The sequence below is a fragment of the Lethenteron reissneri genome, chromosome 72 (assembly GCF_015708825.2).
Source record: "Lethenteron reissneri isolate LAM-NWPU_2019-01 chromosome 72, ASM1570882v1, whole genome shotgun sequence".
Taxonomy (NCBI): domain Eukaryota; kingdom Metazoa; phylum Chordata; class Hyperoartia; order Petromyzontiformes; family Petromyzontidae; genus Lethenteron; species Lethenteron reissneri.
In genome coordinates, this window is record NC_083850.1 from 5,073,399 (window position 1) to 5,094,908 (window position 21,510).

Genomic DNA, 21,510 nt, shown 5'->3' on the forward strand with positions numbered 1-21,510 from the left:
TTGGCCTGTTACGTTGAGACTGTTTCCCTCAGTTGTTAGGGTGCATGTTGTGCAGTGAGTGAACGATGGGTCGTCTCAGCTCGGTCGGTACAGCTATATGCTGCGATGCGAGCCTGGGAGAGAGACTGGGTCATCTCAGCTCGGTCGGTACAGCTATATGCTGCGATGCGAGTCTTGGAGAGAGACTGGGTTAAAATCCCACCGATATGGCCGACGTGTGCTACTGGTTGTGACGCCGCGTCGGAAAGGCGGTGGGGGGGTAACATGGAAATCCCCCCCCCGATATGGCCGACGCGTGCTACTGGTTGTGACGCCACGTCGGAAAGGCGGTGGGGTGGTAACATGGAAATTCCCCCCCCGATATGGCCGACGCGTGCTACTGGTTGTGACGCCACGTCGGAAAGGCGGGGGGGTGCTAACGGGTGACTGTCATTGCATGCGTGATTCTAACGGTGGGGGGGCTGTGCTGTAGCGTAAGTGGGTTAGCCAGTTTTCATGTATATTTGTTGTTAATTCCCCGTTTTCTATGCGGTTCCCTTTAACCCTCGTCGATTCTGTATATATTACGTGATTGTATTTCTTATCGGTCGCCGGTCATTTATTGATGTTGCTGGTTCGGAGGCACACCTTTTCGATGTTCACAGTTGTGTTACAGCCGGGGACGGCTGTGTGTTTATACAGGAGGGGGTGATGTAGTGACAGAACGGTCACTACTGTGTTGGCCCGTACGAGGGCTGGGGGCCCCAAGGGGGTGCCTGGGGGGTCACGTGCTGGAGGGATCCGGACCTTCCCAGAGGTGGGGGAAGTGAGGCGTGGCCTGGGAAGTGAGGCGTGGCCTGGGAAGGGAGGCGTGGCCTGGGCGGAGCCGGCCACGCCAGAGAGACGAGATATAAGGGTGGTGTGAAGGCAGAGCAGGGCTGTTCCTGAGAAGAATGAAGACACCTCGTGAAGATGCCAGAAGAGAAGACCTACAGTGAGCGGACTGCCAGCAGCCACCTGGCTGGGTCACGCTGGAGAGAGACTAAAATACAATTGTGTGTTAGCTAGTGTAGGTCGGTGGTCACCACCCTATGTGTAGAGTAAGAGTAACTGTTGAGTAAACGTTGTGTTAATTAATAAATGAGTGTTGCCTCCCAAGAAGTGTGTGCGCCTAAATTGAACCCATTACACATGTAATATGCATCTATGGCCTTTGGACATGCGAACCGGTGGTCGGATATGCGAATTGGGGGGTGCAGGATTATGATCGGATAAAAATGATTAGAATAACACTATAATAGTATTAGAATTACACTGAGCTAGAATGTATGTTATATGTTGATGCACATCGGGAGTCGTAAATGCGGCCTGGGTGGTGCCAGATTTAGAATCGCATCAAAATTATTAAAATCGCACCATGGTCGTATTAGAATCAAGCTGCCCACTGCTGGTAGAATGTTCCATCTCAATGGAACCGAATAGCAATATACATCTTCTTGGTTCTTTTGGTAAAGTCACGTAGAAGGGAAGTAATAAAATAATAAAAATAAAACATAATAAAATAATTCTCACGACGTTTCGGCCACAACGCAAGCAGCCGTCCTCAGGTGGAGAACAGGTCCGTCAAGTAGACAGAGTCTGAATGTCACGCTCCAGGCTTGGAGCTACTATTTATGCTGCTGCGATGGAGGGGCGAAGAGCGTCTTGACAAAATAATTTGCATATCAAGAGGAGTTTAGCATATTTATGGGAAATGCAGATATGCGATTAGCACTACTTGTGAAATGCGTAGGAGGTTTGGCGAGGGGTTTAAAGTCATTATGCCCGTGCATTATGCAGGATTAGCAGCATCAAAGGGAGGGAGTAAGGTCAGAATTAATAATATACAGCATTGATATTGGGCGTGGAGCCTACAAGCGCAACCTTGCGCATTTTGACCTGGTTCTCGACGCCCGTCCCGCGCCCATGGTGAAATCTTGTGCATTTCGGGGCGTCAAGGGCTCGCACCACAGCCTTGAAGGATTAGGCAGGTCCCTGACTTCTTTTGAAGAATATGACCAGGCTCCAGGCACCGGTACCTCGAACGTGGCGGATCCGTGAGGCACCCCGGGCATCAGGGGCTCAGAAACTGTGGGCGCCACAACACATTTCCTTTGGAAATACGGTTTCCGTTGCCGAGCGCCCCACCACGTCGGACACACCAGACTTGGGCTGTACAGGACATGGGGATGAGCTGTCTGGGTGGGGACGGACATAAGTCTTGAGGCGGGATGGGTGGACGAACCAACGGCGACGCCCTATCTGTATTCATACACACTGCAGCCGTTTCACCTCTATGACTTCAGCTGTATCATTATAAACAATATCACTCAACATTAAATGACTATAAACTGGTTTTCTAATTCATTACACCATAAACGGAGGTACGGTATTCAAATCTCATTAGAAGTATTATAATCGCACTCTGCTCATATGTATGTAAAGCGAACGTTCCATCGAACCGGGGGTTGGATATGCAAACTGGGGTGGGGTGCAGGGTTAGAATCGAATTCAAATTCCTAGAATAACAATATTGTCGTATTAGCATTTTACTGTGCTTGACTGTATGTTAAGTGTAAATGCAAATTGTTAGTCGTAAATGCGAGGCAGAGGTTAAGAGGTGCATGTTTAATCCAGTGTTAACGTTTATTTTAGCATCAAATTTAAGGACAATATTGGAAATAAAAGTTCGTCTGCACGTGCCTTGTTCGTCTCGATCAACCAAAATTAGTACAATGTCGGTCATAAAGGAGTACGAGTTCTTTCATGAATAGTATTCGCTGAGCCCCCAGATACTAACCTACACACAGTCATGGTTAAACAAAGTAACGTTTAGTCACTTAATTCTCAGCTCAGACATGATCATCGCAATCATTTCCAAAGATTTGTGGGGTCCCGCGAGAGCAGGGCCTGGCTACAAATAGTCGAGCAGCAGAAACAGCAGAATCAGAAGTAGTTGCGTCGCCCTCAAAATGTGTTGTTGCTGCTGCTGTTATTGTTGCTGCTGTAGTTACTTCTGTTGCTGTTATATATTGGGTGGTGGCTCATTTACTCATCACCACCCATAATCATCAGCATCAACACCCATTATCATCACCAATCATCATTATCACTATCAACTCACCATCACCAACCATCGTCACCACCACCACCACCCAACCATCACAACCAACATTCATCATAACCACCACCAATCATCCATCATCATCAACACCCATAATCACAACAACCCATCATCATCACCACCCATTATCATAACCTCACCAATCATTACCACCACCCATGATCATTACTACCACCCATCATAATCACTACACATTATCATCACCAACCATCATCATTACCACCCTTCATAATCACCACCCATCATCATCACCACCATCCATTATCAAGAAACAGCATCATCACCACCCATCATAAATTAACAAATACACACAGCTACAAACATAGATATGTAACCTGACACAGACATAGATAACAGACACACACAAATAAACAATCTCATTAACAACTTCATCATAAAAAGCCCATATTACCACTGCCAGGATAGGTGCACACAGACAAATCCTTTACACAATAATAATTTACATGGAACTCAAATTCACACTTAGTACAACCACCTCACTCACTTAAATATAACTACAGACCAAAAACTCTTAATAAAAAACCTGAATTTAAAAGTAAATAAACCAATGGGATGGTGTTTATACGCTTGAAATGTAATTAATGAAATGCAAGTTAATAATTCCTATTAAACAAAAAATAACTACGAAACAGTATGAAGCCTGAGGCCTAGGTATATGCCAGGCCTGATGGCCAGGCATCGCTTCAGTCCTCGCCGCAGTAACGGCGACATCAAAGACAGCACAAAGCGAGGGGGCAAATGTTTAATGTCGAACCGAGGGCTCTGCTGTTTCCGGTGACGCACACCACCCGCACTGCACCACGTGGTGCGCCCGCCAAGCGCGTGGGGGCGGAGCCTCGCTGTAGTGACGTCACCTCTGTTACGTCATAGCCACGCCTCCACCCGCAGTCGAGAGGAATGCACACGAGTGAGCAGCAGCAGAAGAAGCCTTTGCAGAGCGAATCGTCAACGAGGTGAGCGTCCCTGTTGACGATGTGTGTTGTTTATTTTTATTGCACGTTTTGACTACAAACTAAAGCTTCATTATTTTTGTGTATGTTGCTATTTGGATTTTCTGCAACCAAATTAGGACTATTAGTTAGATTACTTGGCATGCTCTGATATGTTGCTGTTACTGTCATTGTTTAGACCCAAAGCAAGTTAACATTTAAAACGTTCATAACTAACCTGTTTAAATCTCATGTAATATGATTAACATGTCTATAATTATTGTGTTCTGATTGCCTGCATAATTGTGCCCTGCATTGCATGTATTGAATTTTATCCAACACGGGGGAGGAGTCTGCCTTTTAGTTCAGACCCGAGCTGCTGCCATAGACGTCTCCTATCTGTGATGTCACAGCCACATGGGCGGTACCTCTGACATCAAGTGACCTACGACGTCATTCTCGGGTTATAACAAATGATTTAAGTATGGTCATTTGACCCCAATGACCTACAAGACATAGGGGGGCCTTTATCAAACAGTCGATTAATACAAATGGGCTGTGCATCAACATGCTTGTCTGGATTAGAGGTTAAACATCACGGTTTTGTCTGGCGATTATGTTTAATGCAATAGGCAGTTGGAATACACATGTTCGCGTGGGTGGATGAGTGAGTGATCTGACGCACGCGTGAGTGGGCAAACAAGCGAGTGAGTGGACTTGTAAAACAAACGGCACGAAAGTGATTTGATTAGTACAGCGAGTGATCAAATTTGTAATAATTGAGAGGATGAGTGATTCAAAAGGCTGATAAATCTGAGCGTTTTTACAACCTCCCCAGGCCCTCCAACATCAAACAGAAACTATTCCTTCCCAACAACATGGACAGACAACGCAAGTGGGCTGAGATCTTGGAGGACTATGATGGTAAGTCCCAAATACCTTATGCTCTCATACTCTGATGGTGCATTGTCTTTGAGTTGTGCGCCTTTTGGCGTCATCTGGTCCAACCCATGTGAGACTAGGCTCTAAGGAAAGCTGTCTCGGGTGTGGACCAATCAACTTCAAGGACAGTGCACATTATCAGATTTATGTCTTTTGTTTGTATTATGACTGAAGGTATTGTGGTCTATGCAAACATGACTCCTTGTAAAAAGGTGTCAGTTGTGTTGCCAGATAGAAGGGTAAAAAAACAATTATCCCAAATACCTGCAGCACGTGGTTTTTATGCAGAGGAGGCAGCTCCCTGATTAATTATTTTTAGTGGACGTGGCTTGGTGGTGATGGGAAGAGGTAAACGGTCAAGGGTGGCAGACAACATGGATTTAGAGCTGCGTTTCAGCCATATTGGTTTAATTTGGGGTCTCAACTTTATGAAATTGATGATCTCAACATGCTTACAAAAATATTACTTGTAATGTTTTACTGCCATGTGACTAATGTTTCTCAACAGCAGGTCATGTTATGTGTTAAGAGGTAATTACAAGAATCTCAGAATTAGTTGTGTGAATATCCACGTGCTTCGTTCTCTAATACATGACTCGTCCTTTGAATTAATTTTGTTTTCCGTAGCCCGGGAGTCATGGCGCCAGTCGACCACGTGGGGGGACATTATGGATGAAGTGGACCCTTTCCCAGGCCAAAGCTATGAAAATCGTTCCCCAAAGGTGTGTATGGGGTCTATGGGAGTCAAACACCACATTCTCTCCACACTCCCACACCATTGCACCAAAACATTGCTACACCTCACATCACCACACCATCTCTTCACATCACCTTTCTCATCACACCACACCACCACCAACTCAATACAATATACTCTTAGGTTTTTTCGGTAAAGTCACGTATGTGACTCTTTCTTAGGTTTTTTCGGTAAAGTCACATACGTGAGTATGAATGCTTGCAGTCACGAAAGCTTCAAATCGAGAATCAATACAATATCATAGAGCCTCATAAAGCGTCAATACCATCACAAGGCACCGTCACTCCAGAACATTCCACAATTTCACCTCTCCGTATCACAACACCATCTCCCAACACCATCACTCCATCTCTCCACCATCACGTCATGCCATATCCCACTCGTGCAGGCAAATGAAGTCGCCATTCATTACCAATGAAGACAGAATGATATCAGGCAATCTCATGAATTATGTCTGTGAGCTGATTGGAAGATGCCATTCCAGTTACCCATTATGGGTGCTGCAATAAAATGTGTCCAGATTATGGGCATCCAGATCTTTACAATAGAACATTCTGTGGAAACTATTGCCCGTGATGATTGTTGCCAACAATCGCCATGAAATCGTTGTAGACTATCACTGCATTAAGTGCGTGTATTGAATTTGTGAGAATATGAGGATGTAACATGTATTTTGATAACATTAGGTGATGGTGTATATTCATACGTGTGCTAGCATGTTTGCATGAGTTAATGTGCATGTTTGCATCCGTACATGGATGTGCGAATATGCATTTTTGGTTGTATATGTGCCCGTTCATGTTTGTGTGCCTGCGAGAATGGATATTGTCCTGAGTGTGCATGTTTGAATGGTCATGTGCTTATCTTCGCGTGAACAGAGCAGCATTGGGGAGGTGAAGAACTTCAGAGGAGTGAAGCGTCTCCAGGAGGACAAGCGCCTTGCGAAGGAGAAATGCCCAATGGAAGAGAAGCGCCCCAATGAGGTGAAGCGCCTCGCCAAGGTGAAGCACCAAACGGAGCAGAAGTGCCTTCGAAATAATATCCTCAAAGACGTGAAACGGGTCATGGAAAAGCGCCTCCTTGAAGAAACGCGCTTCATGGAGGAGAAGCGCCTTCGCGAGGTGAAGCGTCTCAAGGAGAAGCATCTGGAGGAAGAGAAGCGCCTCATAGATGTGAAGCGGGTCGAGGAAGAGAAGCGCCTCATGGAGGAGAAGCGGGTGGAAGAAGAGAAGCGCCTTGTCGAGGAGCAGCGCCTCATTGAGGTGCAGCGAGTCGAGGATGAGAAGCGCCTCATGGAGGAGAATCGCCTCTTTGAGGTGAAGCGTCTCATAGAGCTGAAGCGTCTTGAGAAAAAAAATAAGCGACTTGAGGAGAGACGCTTTCGCAAGGTGAAGCTCCTCGAGGAGAAACGTCTCATTCAGGAGAAGCGCCTCGTTGAGGTGAAGCGTCAAGAGGAGGAGGCGCACTTGATGGAGGAGAAGCGTCTTGTGGAGCAAAAGCGCCTCGAGGAAGAGCAGCGCCTCGCCAAGATCGAGCGACAATGGCTCCAGACCGCTACCACCAGCAGCAGCACCACTACTACTGACACCACCTCCACCACCGCCGCCATCGCCGCCGCCACGTCCTCCAATCCTGTGTGGGGCCCAATAGCTCCGAGCTTTGGAGAAGAGGGCTTCCAAGAAGATAAAGCAAACTCCGGAGTCGCTGAGCCACGGTAAACCACTCTGCGTGTGCGTCCTGTGTGTTTATTTTTGTTATTTATTGCCATGCTTCTTACGCAGCATCAGCCTTACTCGGTCTCAAGACTTTTTTTCAGGAGGATTCTGCCAAGTTTGCTCGCATTTTGCAAGAAAGTTGCTACTGTTTGCGATCCAAATTGAACGATTTGCATTGCTTGTGTGGGTTCAGTAACAGGGAGAAAGCTGCAGAACCTTCCCAGAACAGCTGGCTGCACAATCCACACGGAGAATGTGGCCAAACGTGGAACTCAAACCCAGGTCAATGTTGCTGTGATGCACAGGTGCTCAAGCCCTGTCGCGCTCTCAAAATTCACAGACACTACAAACTCCACGTGTACATTCCGCTATACTGAGGACAGATTTATTTTTCGTAACTGGTTTCTGAGTTAGACGACATAACGAAGTGGGCATATCTTCACCATGTAACCCTCCATCCACCGTGAGATTTTCGCTGTCTATCGCCTGTTTCCAGGCCAGCTGCCAAGTCGCCTTCTAATGCACAGCGACAGCTACCACTGAGAGGGGTGTCCAATTAAAAACGCGATGAGATGAGAGATGCGAGAGGCTCATCGCATGCAATGCACTCTGAGATGCCTTCGACGTCAAGGGAGGTGGCTCTCTCGACCACAAATCACAGACGGACACTTTTTTGAAATCGTGGATGTGTTGAAGCGGCCAAATGGTCGTGCACTCATTCTTCACCATTACAGTTCAGACCTTGCTTCCCGCCCTGGCTATTATTGCTGCTGCATTGACCACACAGATACACACCCATTCCGTCACAGTGGACGTGCAGGATCTCTATCGATGCCATTTGAAATGCTTAGGACATTATGTACAAGGGGTCAATTAGAATATACATATATAAAAATGTCAATCTAGATTTAAAGTTTTCGTGACGACAGGGATCCATACTCTTTTGTTATATCGGTAAATTCACGTAGGTATGAAATAAAATAAATTTAATTAAATCACGACATTTCGATGGCCATGTCTTTATTGCAAGAAAATGTATTGCTGTGGTTTTCCCACCTTATGATGATTGCTTGTGTTACAATCTAAACGTTGTGATTTAATTTATTTTATTTTATACCTACGTGACTTACCGAAAGAACCAAATTATTCAGCTAAATTTGCACAGCAACGCCACCCACTACTGTGAAACTACAGCAGTCTGTGTGAGACACAGCTGCACCTATTTCAAGGATAGCCTGGCGCCATGAGAATGACAGCACCAATACTAAGCACACTCACTGGCCATGTCGTTATTGCTGTTTCTATTAAGCTCGAATTAATCCGCCACACATTCCACCCACGGACGATGCCTTCATATCCGCCTGCCCACCGTACCTTTCTTCATTATTGACAACTTGCAGCTCAGCACACGGCAGATGCCTGCGCAGCGCGACTCACGATCTCCTCTCGATACCAAGATCCAGGATGGTCATCGTGTCTATGCGCCGTTTCTCGGTGGCAGCCCCAACAGTCTGGAACGATATCCCTCTGCACATTCGCAGCATCACCTCAATCGCCTCCTTCAAGAGACACTTAAAAACTCACCTCTACAATCACGTGCTTCTGAGCGACTCTGAGCTTGGCTCCGCGCCTCAGAGTTGCGGCCACTACGTCTGCAAATTTGCGCGCGTTACAAATTGAACTATTATTATTATTAGATGGCGATGTCTGCCGTAGCAGCAAGGTGGAACGGTGTCGTGTTTGACAGACAACCATCACAGTTTTACCATGTCTAGTGGTGTTCTCTCTGTTACAGGTTGAGTCAAGACTAAGAATATGCAGTCTATTCTTAGTCTTAAGCCTCACCTTACCATATTAATAAACGTATTCAGCCCTTGCCCCACCGCCTTCTCCAACCAGTATATAAACGGAGTGGTAGCTTCTGAAATCTCTCATTTACTTGATACAACTGTCGTGGCTGTGACGGTACCACCTGAAGACGGAAGCTTGTGTTGCCTCCGAAACGTCGTGATTTTAATTTTGTATGTTATTTTATTTTACTTTTTAATGTTTTTTACCTACGTGACTTTACCGAAAAAACCTAAGAATATGAATCATTGCAGTCACGAAATCTTCAAATCTAGAACGGTGTCGTGTTGTCTCTTCACAGATCTGAGCCAGCTCAGCCCTCCTCCTCACTCGTCCAGGCCTTTGAAGTGAAGACAGAGGTTGTGGAGAAGTAGACGAAGAAAGAGGTGAAGGAGATGATGGAGGATGAGGTAGAGACAGAGGAGGAGAAATCGGAGGAAGAGAAGGCAAAGGAGGACGAGATTGTGATGGTGACAATGGAGGAGAACACGGAGGGAGAGGAGAAAGACAATACAGAGATGGAGGACAAGGAGACAACAAAGGATGAACAGATGGTCGTGGTGGAGGACGTGAAGACGACGGACAAAGGGGAAACAATGGTGGTGGAGGAGGAAGAGAAGACGGTGGTGGAGATGGTGGTGCCGGAAGTTGAGGAGGAGATGAAGGAGGAAGAGATGGTGCTAGCGGAGGAGAAGAAGATGGAGACGATGGAGGTGGCACAGGAAGAAGAGGAGGAGGTAGAGGAGAAGATGGTGCTAGCGGAGGATGAAGAAGAGGGGATGGAGGAGGATGAGACGGAGGAGAACATGGAAGAGGTGCAGGTGGAGATGCACGAAAAGAAGAGGAAGCGAGGGGGCCTCGCTCGCGTGGCGAGAGCGATCGCCTCACTCCTCCGCCGCGTGCTGCTTTGTGGTGGCAGGTCCACCGCCCAGTAGGGGTGGTGGCGGTGGTCGTGCATCGGTGCCGACCGTGACCGCTATCACCACACTACCCGTCCACCCCTTGATACTCGCTACACACACCACACGGGTCCCCAGAGAGACGGTGCCACTTGGACCACAGCTGGGGAATGAAGCTGAGCAGCAGATGCCAGGACTACAGCGGAGAATGACTGCTGCCAGGAGACCTCACATCACACACACACGGGACTATGCCTTTAGCATAGCCGGCCCCACACTGGGCCCCTTCCATGCTGGTTTTCATCCAGGCAGTCCTCATGGGATGACCTTGCCATGGTTTCCAGGACATGGTCGTATTAGCATTTTATTGTGCTTGAATGTATGTTATGTGCAAATGCACATCATTAGTCGTAAATGCGAGGGAGGGGTTAAGAGGTGCACGTTTAATCCAGTGTTAACATTTATTTTAGCATCATATTTAATGACACTGTTGTTGATAAGAATTCGTCTGGACGTGGCACGTGCCTTGTTCTACTCGATCAACCAAATTTAGTACAATGTCGGTCATACAGGAGTGTGATTTCATTCATGAGTAGTATTCACAGAGCCCCTATGACACTAACCTACCTAAAGTTATGGTTAAACAAAGTAATCTTGAGTGACTTAATTCTCAGCTCAGACATGATCATCGCAATTATTTCCAAAGACGTGTGGGGTCCTGCGAGAGCAGGTCCCGACTACAAACAGCTGGGCAGCAGAATCGGAAGTAGCTGCGTCGCCCTCGAAATGTGATGTTGCTGCTGTTGTTGTCGCTGCTGTTGTTGCTGCTGTAATTGCTTCTGTTGCTGTGATATAGGCAGGGTGGTGGTGTTCCGTGATGGGATGACGCCTTTGATTAAAGCCTCTGATCAAACTCACCCGATTGACGCCCTTGATCGTCGCATTTGATCAACTCTGATATTGTATACTCTCACATGTTAAGCTCTATCATAGTGAAACATAATATTATAACCTATGAACTACAACCTATCCATTGTAACGCTGTAAAAGAATATTACCTATTGGGTTTCACTCCCTCGTCGAGAAGGCCGCTCTCTTCCTTTTCTAAAGTTAGATGCTAATTTCTCTGCATTCACTTTAAATCGAGGACAAAGTTTTTCCATTAATTCAAAATAAGCGCACAATTACACACTGAGATGCACTTACATATTCATGCATGAAGCACAATGGGCACATTACCCTTCGGTATGTTAATAGACATGCGGATTGTACCTTCCAAAATTAACAATCGAATGCAAATATCCTGAACGACAAAGGATTGGATCCTAGGGGGGGAGTTATAAGGCAGCTCAGAAGCAGAGCTCAATGCCATTTCGAGAGGGAACTTGATGAGGTTGGACGCTCGACTCGTCGCTCTGCTGATCGCCCTTCTACCGCGAGACAACGCAGCCTGGCGAGCACAATTGCTGTGTCGACAGTTAGGCGACTTTGTGTTGGGAGAGTTTGTGGCGGCATCTTCAGACGGGTTACAGACATCGATATACCGTGAATCTCCAAGTAAGTGTGTATTGTCGCAGATAAACTCTTAAACGTTTTCGTCGTTAAATTAGTGGGATTTTTTGGCGTCTCGGTTAGACGCGAGTGTCGTTCTTGTTTTAGCAGTTAACAAAATCTAAAACTCAACGCTAAACATCCTTGCGGCCGATAGCGTACTTTTGACTCGATAACACCGCTGCTCTTACTACGCTCACATGGAGCAGAGACGCTCTCCACAGCCCCACGCACACGGAGGCAAGAAGCCATTCAATTGCTCTGTGTGTGGGAAGGAATTTTCACGGCAATCAAATCTTAAGAGACACCAGAGAACACACACGGGCGAGAAGCCCTTCCTGTGCCATGTGTGTGGGAAGACTTTTGCAAAGTCATCACATCTTCAAGACCATCAGAAAACACACACGGGCGAGAAGCCATTCTTGTGTCCTGTGTGTGGGAAGAAATTTGCACAGTCATCACATCTTCAGAGTCATCAGAGAACACACACTGGCGAGAAGCCATTCCTGTGCCCTGTGTGTGGGAAGGCATTTGCACAGTCGTCAAAACGGAACAGGCATCAGAAGGTCCACGATGATAGGAAGCTGAAATCAAAAGCTGAAATTCAAGGTGCTGCAATGATTCCTGAAGATAATTCCACCTTCGATCCCATGCAGTTGGATCCCGAGAGATGGCTGGATGTAATGGAGTGGCTCGAGGATCAAACCGAGAGCTCGGGGTGACTGAAAAAATATTATGCCATGTGGTTATACCTTTTAATCCGTATCGAGTACTTTGTGTGTAATTTTTACCATTTTAGTTTTACAGTTTTTGTGAGTTTAATGACGTGCCCAGTGGTGGTTTGTAATGTTATCGGATTACTTGCCGAAGTGGTGTGATGAGCACTGGTTGTGAGAGGGTTCAATTGTAGTCGTTAGGTGTTCCTGTTGAGCTAAAGTTGGAATGCGTCTATAGGTACATCTTTACTCAACATTTTAAAGATTTTTTTGTCAAGTGTATAGCTTTTTTTATTGGTATTAATCGATTTTAGATAGCCGATTTCAGGATGTACATTGATGACGCGTTTGTTGGATATATGGCCATGACTTCAACATAGACGCACAGTGAACAAATGTGGTGAACTAATAAGGAAATCATGGGAAATTATACTTTAACGCTTTGGTATTCCTGGAACGGAAATGGTTTGCATGGTACTGGAAATGTGTGAACATAGGACGTAATAAATATTCCCTTCGAGTTTTGACGTAAAAATGATTGCAGATGAATAAAAATGTATTTTTAACAAATGTTTGTACAGTCTTTATTTTATAATGTTCCTAGCAAAAACATGTTAAGATAATTTCAGGATGGAGGATCTCCGTCACACAAGTATGCCCTTAACCGGCAGCATCTTGGCTGTCTACCCGATTAACACGCGTTCCTTGAGGGGAAAGGTCCCCGTAGTTAATCGTTCATCAAGGTACCAGTCCCTAATCCCGAAGTATGTCGGGGATAAACTGTACTTTATAACATGTAAACTGTAATACTATAAACGATAACACTAAACATTAAACGATTATAAACTAGTGTTTTAATTTAAAACCATATAAACGGAGGTAAGGTATTATAATATCATTAGAAGCATTAGAATCACAGTGTGGTCGTATAAGAATCGCTAATATGTATGTATAGTGTACGTGCAAGGATCGGATAAAAATTATTACAATTACAACATGGTCATATGCAATCACGATGTTGCTGCAGCTGCTGCTGCAGTTGCTGCAACAACAGCAGCAGCAGCGACTGCAGCAGCATCACCTGCAGAGATGCTGCATCCCGCGGCACCATCCAGGCGAAGAAAGGAAGAGCAGAGCCCGAATCGATTATACTCATTTTGATATTCTAAACAACCGAGCACCTCCCAGTTTGCATTTTCGACTCCCAATGCGCATTTGCATATAACATACACTCTAGCTCAGTGTAATTCTAATACTACCATAGTGTTATTCTAGTAATTTTAATCCGATTCCTAATCCTGCACGCCCCAGTTAGCATATCCGACCCCCCCGGTTCGCAAGTACAAATGGCATGCATACACATTACATACATACGAGCACAGTTCACATGCCCGTACACTATTATACATATGTAGAGAAGTTCCCAGGACGCACTCGGAGACGAATGTGAGGTGTAAGGGCTTTCGCCGAGAGTTTATTAAAGTTATTGACATACACCAGGTGTACCAACTTTCCAGGGGTGAGGGGTCCCGGGCTCGGTCCTACTGGTCCCCCCGACACAGTCGGCTGCTCCGTGCTGCCTCCTCTGCGCCGGCCGTGGGCTCAGCCAACACGGCCGGCCGAGGAGCGCAGCCACCTCCAGCCCTGGCGCTGCGCTCTTTCCTATCCCGACTCCCTTGCCCCTGGCTCCCCGTGCAACCTGACTCCGAGCCCCGACTTCAGCACAGACCCCGATGACGACACGGGCTCTACTTTCTGTAAGCCGCTAATGAAAATAACACGGGGCGGTGGATACACGTGCTTCCATGGGCGGTCGGGGACAGGGCATGGTTGTTTGCCCACAGGTGCCACCGGGTATATCCCCAAGTTGCTCAGTCAATTGCAAGGTAAAGTAGAAGTCATAGAGGTGAAATGGCTGCAGTGTGTAACGAATGTAGATAGGGCGTCGCCGTTGGTTCGTCCACCCATCGCGCCTCAAGACTTATGTCCGTCCCCACCCAGACAGCTCATCCCCATGTCCTGTACAGCCCAAGTCTGGTGTGTCCGACGTGGTGGGGCTCTCGGCAACGGAAACCGTACTCCAAAGGAAATGTGTTGTGGCGCTCACAGTTTCCTAGCCCCTGAGGCCCGGGGTGCTTCAATGATCTCCCGCGTGTGAGGAATCGGTGCCTGGAGCCCAGTCATGTTTCTCAAAAGAAGCCAGGGACCTGCCTAACCCTTCAAGGCTGTGGTGCGAACCCTTGACGCCCCGAAAGGCACAAGATTCCACCATGAGCCTTTAACGCGGTTTTAGACCCCAGGCGTCACGATATAGCAACGACGACGACGAGACAGCAACCAGCCAACACAGCCCCAAACCTCGTTCCTCCCCCTCTCTCATTCTCGGCGTGAACCTCCGCCCACACTTGGTCCCGCCTTCCCTTCTCGAACTCTCTCTATCTTGTTGTCACCACTTGTCCCTTAGTTGACGCATTGTCTTTACATCACCCACCTCTATGACCTCTACCTGTCCCCGCCATGGGCGGAGCAACTTGGATTTTCCCGGTGGCACCTGTAGGCAATACAACCATGCCCTGTCCCCCACTGCCCATGGAAGCACGTGTTCACGCTGCCCCGAGTTATTTTCATTAGCGGATTGCGCTCTGGTGGGGAAAGGTCCTCGTTATGAATCGTTTCGCAACGTTCAGGTCCAGAATACCGAAGTACACCGGGAATCACCTGTACAAAAAAAAAACATGTAAACTGATAACACTATAAACAATAACACTAAACATTAAACGACAAAAAAACCTACCAACTGGTTTTATTATTTATACCACCATAAACGCAGGTACGGTATTTAAATCTCATTAGAAGTATTAAAATCGCACTCTACACATATTTATGTAAATTATCTGTTCAATCGAACCGGGTGTCGGATATGTGAACTGTGGGGGGTACAGGGCAAGAATCGCATTTAAATTTTAGAATAACAATATTGTCGTATTAGCATTTTACTGTGCTTAAATGTATGTTATGTGAAAATGCAAATCGTTAGTCGTAAATGCGAGGGAGGGGTTAAGATGTGCACGTTTAATCCAGTGTTACCATTTATTTTAGCATCATATTTAAGGACACTGTGGTTGATAAGAATTCGTCTGGACGTGGCACGTGCCTTGTTCTACTCGATCAACCAAAATTAGTACAATGTCGGTCATAAAGGAGTGTGATTTCATTCATGATTAGTATTCACAGAGCCCCGATGACACTAACCTACCTAAAGTTATGGTTAAACAAAGTAATTTTGAGTGACTTAATTCTCAGCTCAGACATGATCATCGCAATCATTTCCAAAGACGTGTGGGGTCCTGCGAGAGCAGGTCCCGACTACAAACAGCTGGGCAGCAGAATCGGAAGTAGCTGCGTCGCCCTCGACATGTGATGTTGCTGCTGTTGTTGTCGCTGCTGTTGTTGCTGCTGTAGTTGCTTCTGTTGCTGTGATATACGCAGGGAGGTGATGTTCCGTGATGGGATGACGCCTTTGATTAAAGCCTCTGATCAAACTCACCCGATTGATGCCCTTGATCGTCGTATTTGATCTGATATTCTAAACTCTCACATGTTAAGCTCTAACATAGTGAAACGTAATATTATAACCTATGAACTACAACCATTGTAACGCTGTAAAAGAATATTACCTATTGGGTTTCACTCCCTCGTCGAGAAGGCCGCTCTCTTCCTTTTCTAAAGTTACATGCTAATTTCTCTGCATTCACTTTAAATCGAAGACAACGTTTTTCCATTTATTCAAAATAAGCGCACAATTACACACTGAGATGCACTTACATATTCATGCATGAAGCACAATGGGCACATTACCCTTCGGTATGTTAATAGACATGCGGATTGTACCTTCCAAAATTAACAATCGAATGCAAATATCCTGAAAAACAAAGGATTGGATCCTAGCGGGGGAGTTATAAGGCGGCTCAGAAGCAGAGCTCAATGCCATTTCGAGAGGGAACTTGATGAGGTTGGACGCTCGACTCGTCGCTCTGCTGATCGCCCTTCAACCGCGAGACAACGCAGCCTGGCGAGCACAATTGCTGTGTCGACAGTTAGGCGACTTTGCGTCGGCAGAGTTTGTGGCGACATCTTCAGACGGGTTCCAGACATCGATATACCGTGAATCTCCAAGTAAGTGTCTATTTTCGCGGATGAACTCTTAAACCTGTTCGTCGTCAAATTGACGTGATTTTGATGTTCATCGGTTAAACACGTGTCGTTCTTGTTTTAGTAGTTAACAAAATCCAAAAGTCAACGCTAAACATCGTTGCGGCCGATAGCGTACTTTTGACAACACCACTACTGTTACTACACTCACATGGACAAGATACGCACTCCACAGCCTCATGCACACGGGCGCAAGGAGTCATTTAATTGCTCTGTGTGTAGGAAGACATTTTCACGGCCATCACGTCTTAAAATACACAAGAGGACACACACTGGCGAGAAGCCGTTCCTGTGCTCTGTGTGTGGGAAGACATTTGCTCAGTCATCACATCTTCATATTCATCAAAGAAAACACACGGGCGAAAAGCCATTCCTGTGCCCTGTGTGTGGGAAGAAATTTGCAAACTCATCACATCTTCAGAGTCATCAGAGAACACACACGGGCCAGAAGCCATTCCTGTGCCCTGTGTGTGGGAAGAAATTTGCAAACTCATCAAATCTTCAGAGTCATCAGAGAACACACACGGGCGAGAAGCCATTCCTGTGCCCTGTGTGTGGGAAGACATTTGCACAGTCATCACATCTTCAGAGTCATCAGAGAACACACACGGGCGAGAAGCCATTCCTGTGCCCTGTGTGTGGGAAGAAATTTGCAAACTCATCACATCTTCAGAATCATCAGAGAACACACACGGGCGAGAAGCCATTCCTGTGCCCTGTGTGTGGTAAGAAATTTGCAAGGTCATCACATCTTCAGAGTCATCAGAAAACACACACGGGCGACAAGCCATTCCTGTGCCCTGTGTGTGGGAAGACATTTGCACAGTCATCACATCTTCAGAGTCATCAGAGAACACACACGGGCGAGAAGCCATTCCTGTGCCCTGTGTGTGGGGAGGCATTTGCACGGTCATCAACCATGAGCAGGCATCAGCAGGTCCACAATGATAGGAAACTGAAATCAAAAGCTGAAATTCAAGGTGCTGCAATGAGTCCTGAAGAAGTTTCCACCTTCGATCCCATGCAGTTGGATCCCGAGAGATGGCTGGATGTAATGGAGTGGCTCGAGAGTCAACCAGAGAGCTCGGGGTGACTGAACAAATATTACGTCATGTGGTTATATCTATTAAGCCGTATCGAGTACTTTTGTGTGTAATTTTGACCATTTTAGTTTTACAGTTTTTGTGAGAGTTTATTGGCGTGCCCAGTGGTGGTTTGTAATGTTATCGGATTACTTGCCGAAGTGGTGTGATGAGCACTGGTTGTGAGAGGGTTCAATTGTAGTCGTTAAGTGTTCCTGTTGAGCTAAAGTTGGAATGCGTCTGTAGTTAGATCTTTACTCAACATTTTAAAAGGTTTTTTTTCAAGTATAAAGTTTTTTTTGGTTGGTAATAATCGACTTTAGATAGTCGATTTCAGGATGTACATTGATGACGCGTTCGTTGTATATATGGCCTTGACTTCAACATAGACGCAGAGTGAACAAATGTGGTGAACTAATAAGGAAATCATGGGGAATGAAACTTTAACGCTTTGGTATTCCTGTACGGAAATGGTTTGCATTCTACTGGAAATGTGTGAACATAGGACGTAATAAATATTGCCTTCGAGTTTTGACGTAAAATTATTGCAGATGAATAAAAACGTATTTTAACAAATGTTTGTCAGTTCTTTATTGTATAATGTTCCTAGCAAAAACATGTTCAGAGAATTTCAGGTGGAGGATCTCCATCACACAAGTGTGCCCTTAACCGGCAGCATCTTGGCTGTCTACCCGATTAACACGTGTTCCTTCAGGGGAAAGGTCCCCGTAGTTAATCGTTCATCAACGTACCAGTCCCAAATCCCGAAGTATGTCGGGGATAAACTGTACTCTATAACATGTAAACTGTAATACTATACACGATAACACTAAACATTACAGTTTTTGTGAGAGTTTAATGACGTGTACAATGGTGGTTTGTAATGTTATCGGATTACTTGCCGAAGTGGCGTGATGAGCAGTGGTTGTGATATGATTCAATTCCGGACAATATTGTAGTGTTTAAGTCTTCCTGTTGAGCTAAAGTTGGAATGCATTTTTAGTTAGATCTTTTATCAACATTTTAAACGGGTTTTTTCAAGCATATAGCTTTTTTGGTTGGTATTAATCGACTTTAGATAACCGATTTAAGGATGTACATTGATGACGCGTTCGTTGGATATATGGCCTTGACTTCAACATAGACGCACAGTGAACAAATGTGGTGAACTAATAAGGAAATCATGGGGAATGATACTTTAACGCGTTGGTATTCCTGGAACGGATATGGTTTGCATTGTATTGTAACTGTTTGAACATTGGACATAATACATTCGGTTCGAGTTTTGACTTAAAAATGATTGCAGATGAATAAAAAAGTTTTTTTTAACAAATGTGTGTCCGTTTATTTATTCATATCAACAACGTGTTTTAAGCGAGTTTCAGGTGGAGGATCTTCGTCACACAAATCTGCCCTTAACCGGCAGTCTCACCATTAACATGTGTTCCTGGAGGGGAAAGGGCCCCATTATTTATCGATTCACAACGTTACGGTCCCTAATCATCAAGTACACAGGGAATCCTGTACGCTAAGACATGTGAACTGTAACACTATAAACGATAACACGAAACATTTAAATACTATAAACTAGTTTCATCATTTATAACACCAAAAACAGAGGTACGGTATCATAATCTCATTTCAAGAATTAGAATTACAATGTGATCGTATTAGAATCACACTCTGCGCATATGTATGTATAGTGTACGTGCAAGCGAACTGTGCTCGTATGAACCAATGAATATGCATCTATGGCCTTTGGACATGCGAACCGGTGGTCGAATATGCGATTTGGGGGGTGCAGGATTATGATCGGATTAAAATGATTAGAATATCACTTTGGTAGTATTAGAATTACACTGAGCTAGAATGTATGTTATATGTAGATGCACATCGGGAGTCGTAAATGCGACCTGGGTGGTGCCAGATTTAGAATCGCATCAAAATTATTAAAATCGCACCATGGTCGTATTCAAGCTGCCCACTGCTGGTAGAATGTTCCATCTCAATGGCACCGAATAGCAATATACAGCATTGATATTGGGCGTGGAGCCTACAAGCGCAACCTTGCGCATTTTGACCTGGTTCTCGACGCCCGTCCCGCGCCCATGGTAGAATGTTGTGCATGTCGGGGCGTCAAGGGTTCGCACCACAGCCTTGAAGGATTAGGCAGGTCCCTGGCTTCTTTTGAAGAATTTGACCAGGCTCCAGGCACCGGTTCCTCGCACGTGGCGGATCCTTGAGGCACCCCGGGCCTCAGGGGCTCGGAAACTGTGGGCGCCACAACACATTTCATTTAGAGTACGGTTCCCCTTGCCGAGTGCCCCACCACGTCGGACACACCAGACTTGGGCTGTACAGGACATGGGGATGAGCTGTCTGGGTGTGGACGGACATAACTACATGCGTACACACTGCGGCCATTTCACCTCTATGACTTCTACCTGTCGCCGCCGTGGGCGGAGCAACTTGGTGGACGTACCCGGTGTCACCTTTGGGCAATACAACCTGTCTACGACCGCCCATGGAAGCACGTGTTCCCGCCGCCCCGTGTTCTTTTCATTAGCGGCTTGCGCTCTGGCGGTGAAAGTTCCTCGTTGTAAATCGTTTCACAACGTTCTGGTCCCGAAACCCGAAGTATACGGGGGATCACCTGTACTCTACAACATGTAAACTGATAACACTATGAACAATAACACTAAACATTCAACGACTTTAATTTTTTTTTATAATAGATTCCACCATAAACGGAGTTACGGTATGAGAATGTCATTAGAAGCATTTTTATCGCTCATATGTATGTAAAGTGTAGGTTCAATCGAATCGGGGCACGGATATGCGAACTGTGAGGGTTTGCAGGGTTAGAATCGCATTACATTTATTCTAGTAACAATATGTTCGTATGCGCATTTTACTGTGCTTGAATATATGTTATGTGCAAATGCGAATAGTTAGTCATAAATGCTAGGCAGGGTTTAAAATGTGCATGTTTAATCCAGTGTTAACGTTAATCCAGTGTTAGCATTATATTTAAGGACAATATTGTTAATATCAATTCGTCTGGACATGGCACGTGCCTTGTTCGTCTCGATCAACCAACATTAGTACAATGTCGGTCATAAAGGTGTGCGAGTTCATTCATAAGCAGTGTTCGCTGATCCCCGATGACACAGACCTACACCCAAACAAAGTATTCTTTATTAAATTAATTATCAGCTCAGACATCATCTCAATCATTTACAAAGACGTGTGGGGTCCCGCGAGAGCAGGGCCTGGCAACAAATATCTGAGCAGCGGAAGCAGCAGAATCAGAAGTAGCTGCGTCGCCCTAGAAATGTGATGTTGCTGCTGCTGCATTTGCTTCTGCGTCGATCAAGATTGACGCTCTTGATCAACTCTGACATTGTAAACTCTCACATGTGTAGAGGTGTAATTGCGCATGTCTACGAATGTTGAGGTGTGATTATGCATGGCCACGGATGGCCAACAAACACAAGGGGCGGGGTTACGGCCGTACACAAGGGTGGCGCTCGCACCGACGTCCGCATGTGTATCCCCCACGGGCCCCCCCCTTGGGGGCAAGTCCTATAAAAGGTGATGAGCCGAAAGGCTCGGGAGTGGGGACTCAGCTATAACCAGAGAAGACGGAAGACCAGCTAGTGTAGGCCCCAGAGCTCCCCTGGCTCGCTGTCCTTA

The 21,510-nt window shown here is 45.9% G+C and overlaps 1 protein-coding gene across 1 annotated transcript in view; it reads left to right on the forward strand.

The window, feature by feature from the left end:
• Positions 1-1,944: 1,944 nt before the first annotated feature.
• Positions 1,945-21,510, forward strand: part of LOC133361340 (oocyte zinc finger protein XlCOF6-like) — a gene marked incomplete at its 3' end in the record, with an annotated part of 34,776 nt that continues 15,210 nt past the window's right edge. The window contains exons 1-4 of the mRNA XM_061580272.1: positions 1,945-2,075; positions 4,931-5,016; positions 14,083-14,332; positions 16,955-17,669. Of these exons, the coding sequence (XP_061436256.1) occupies positions 1,945-2,075; positions 4,931-5,016; positions 14,083-14,332; positions 16,955-17,669 (1,182 nt within the window). The remainder of the gene's footprint in view (positions 2,076-4,930; positions 5,017-14,082; positions 14,333-16,954; positions 17,670-21,510) is intronic.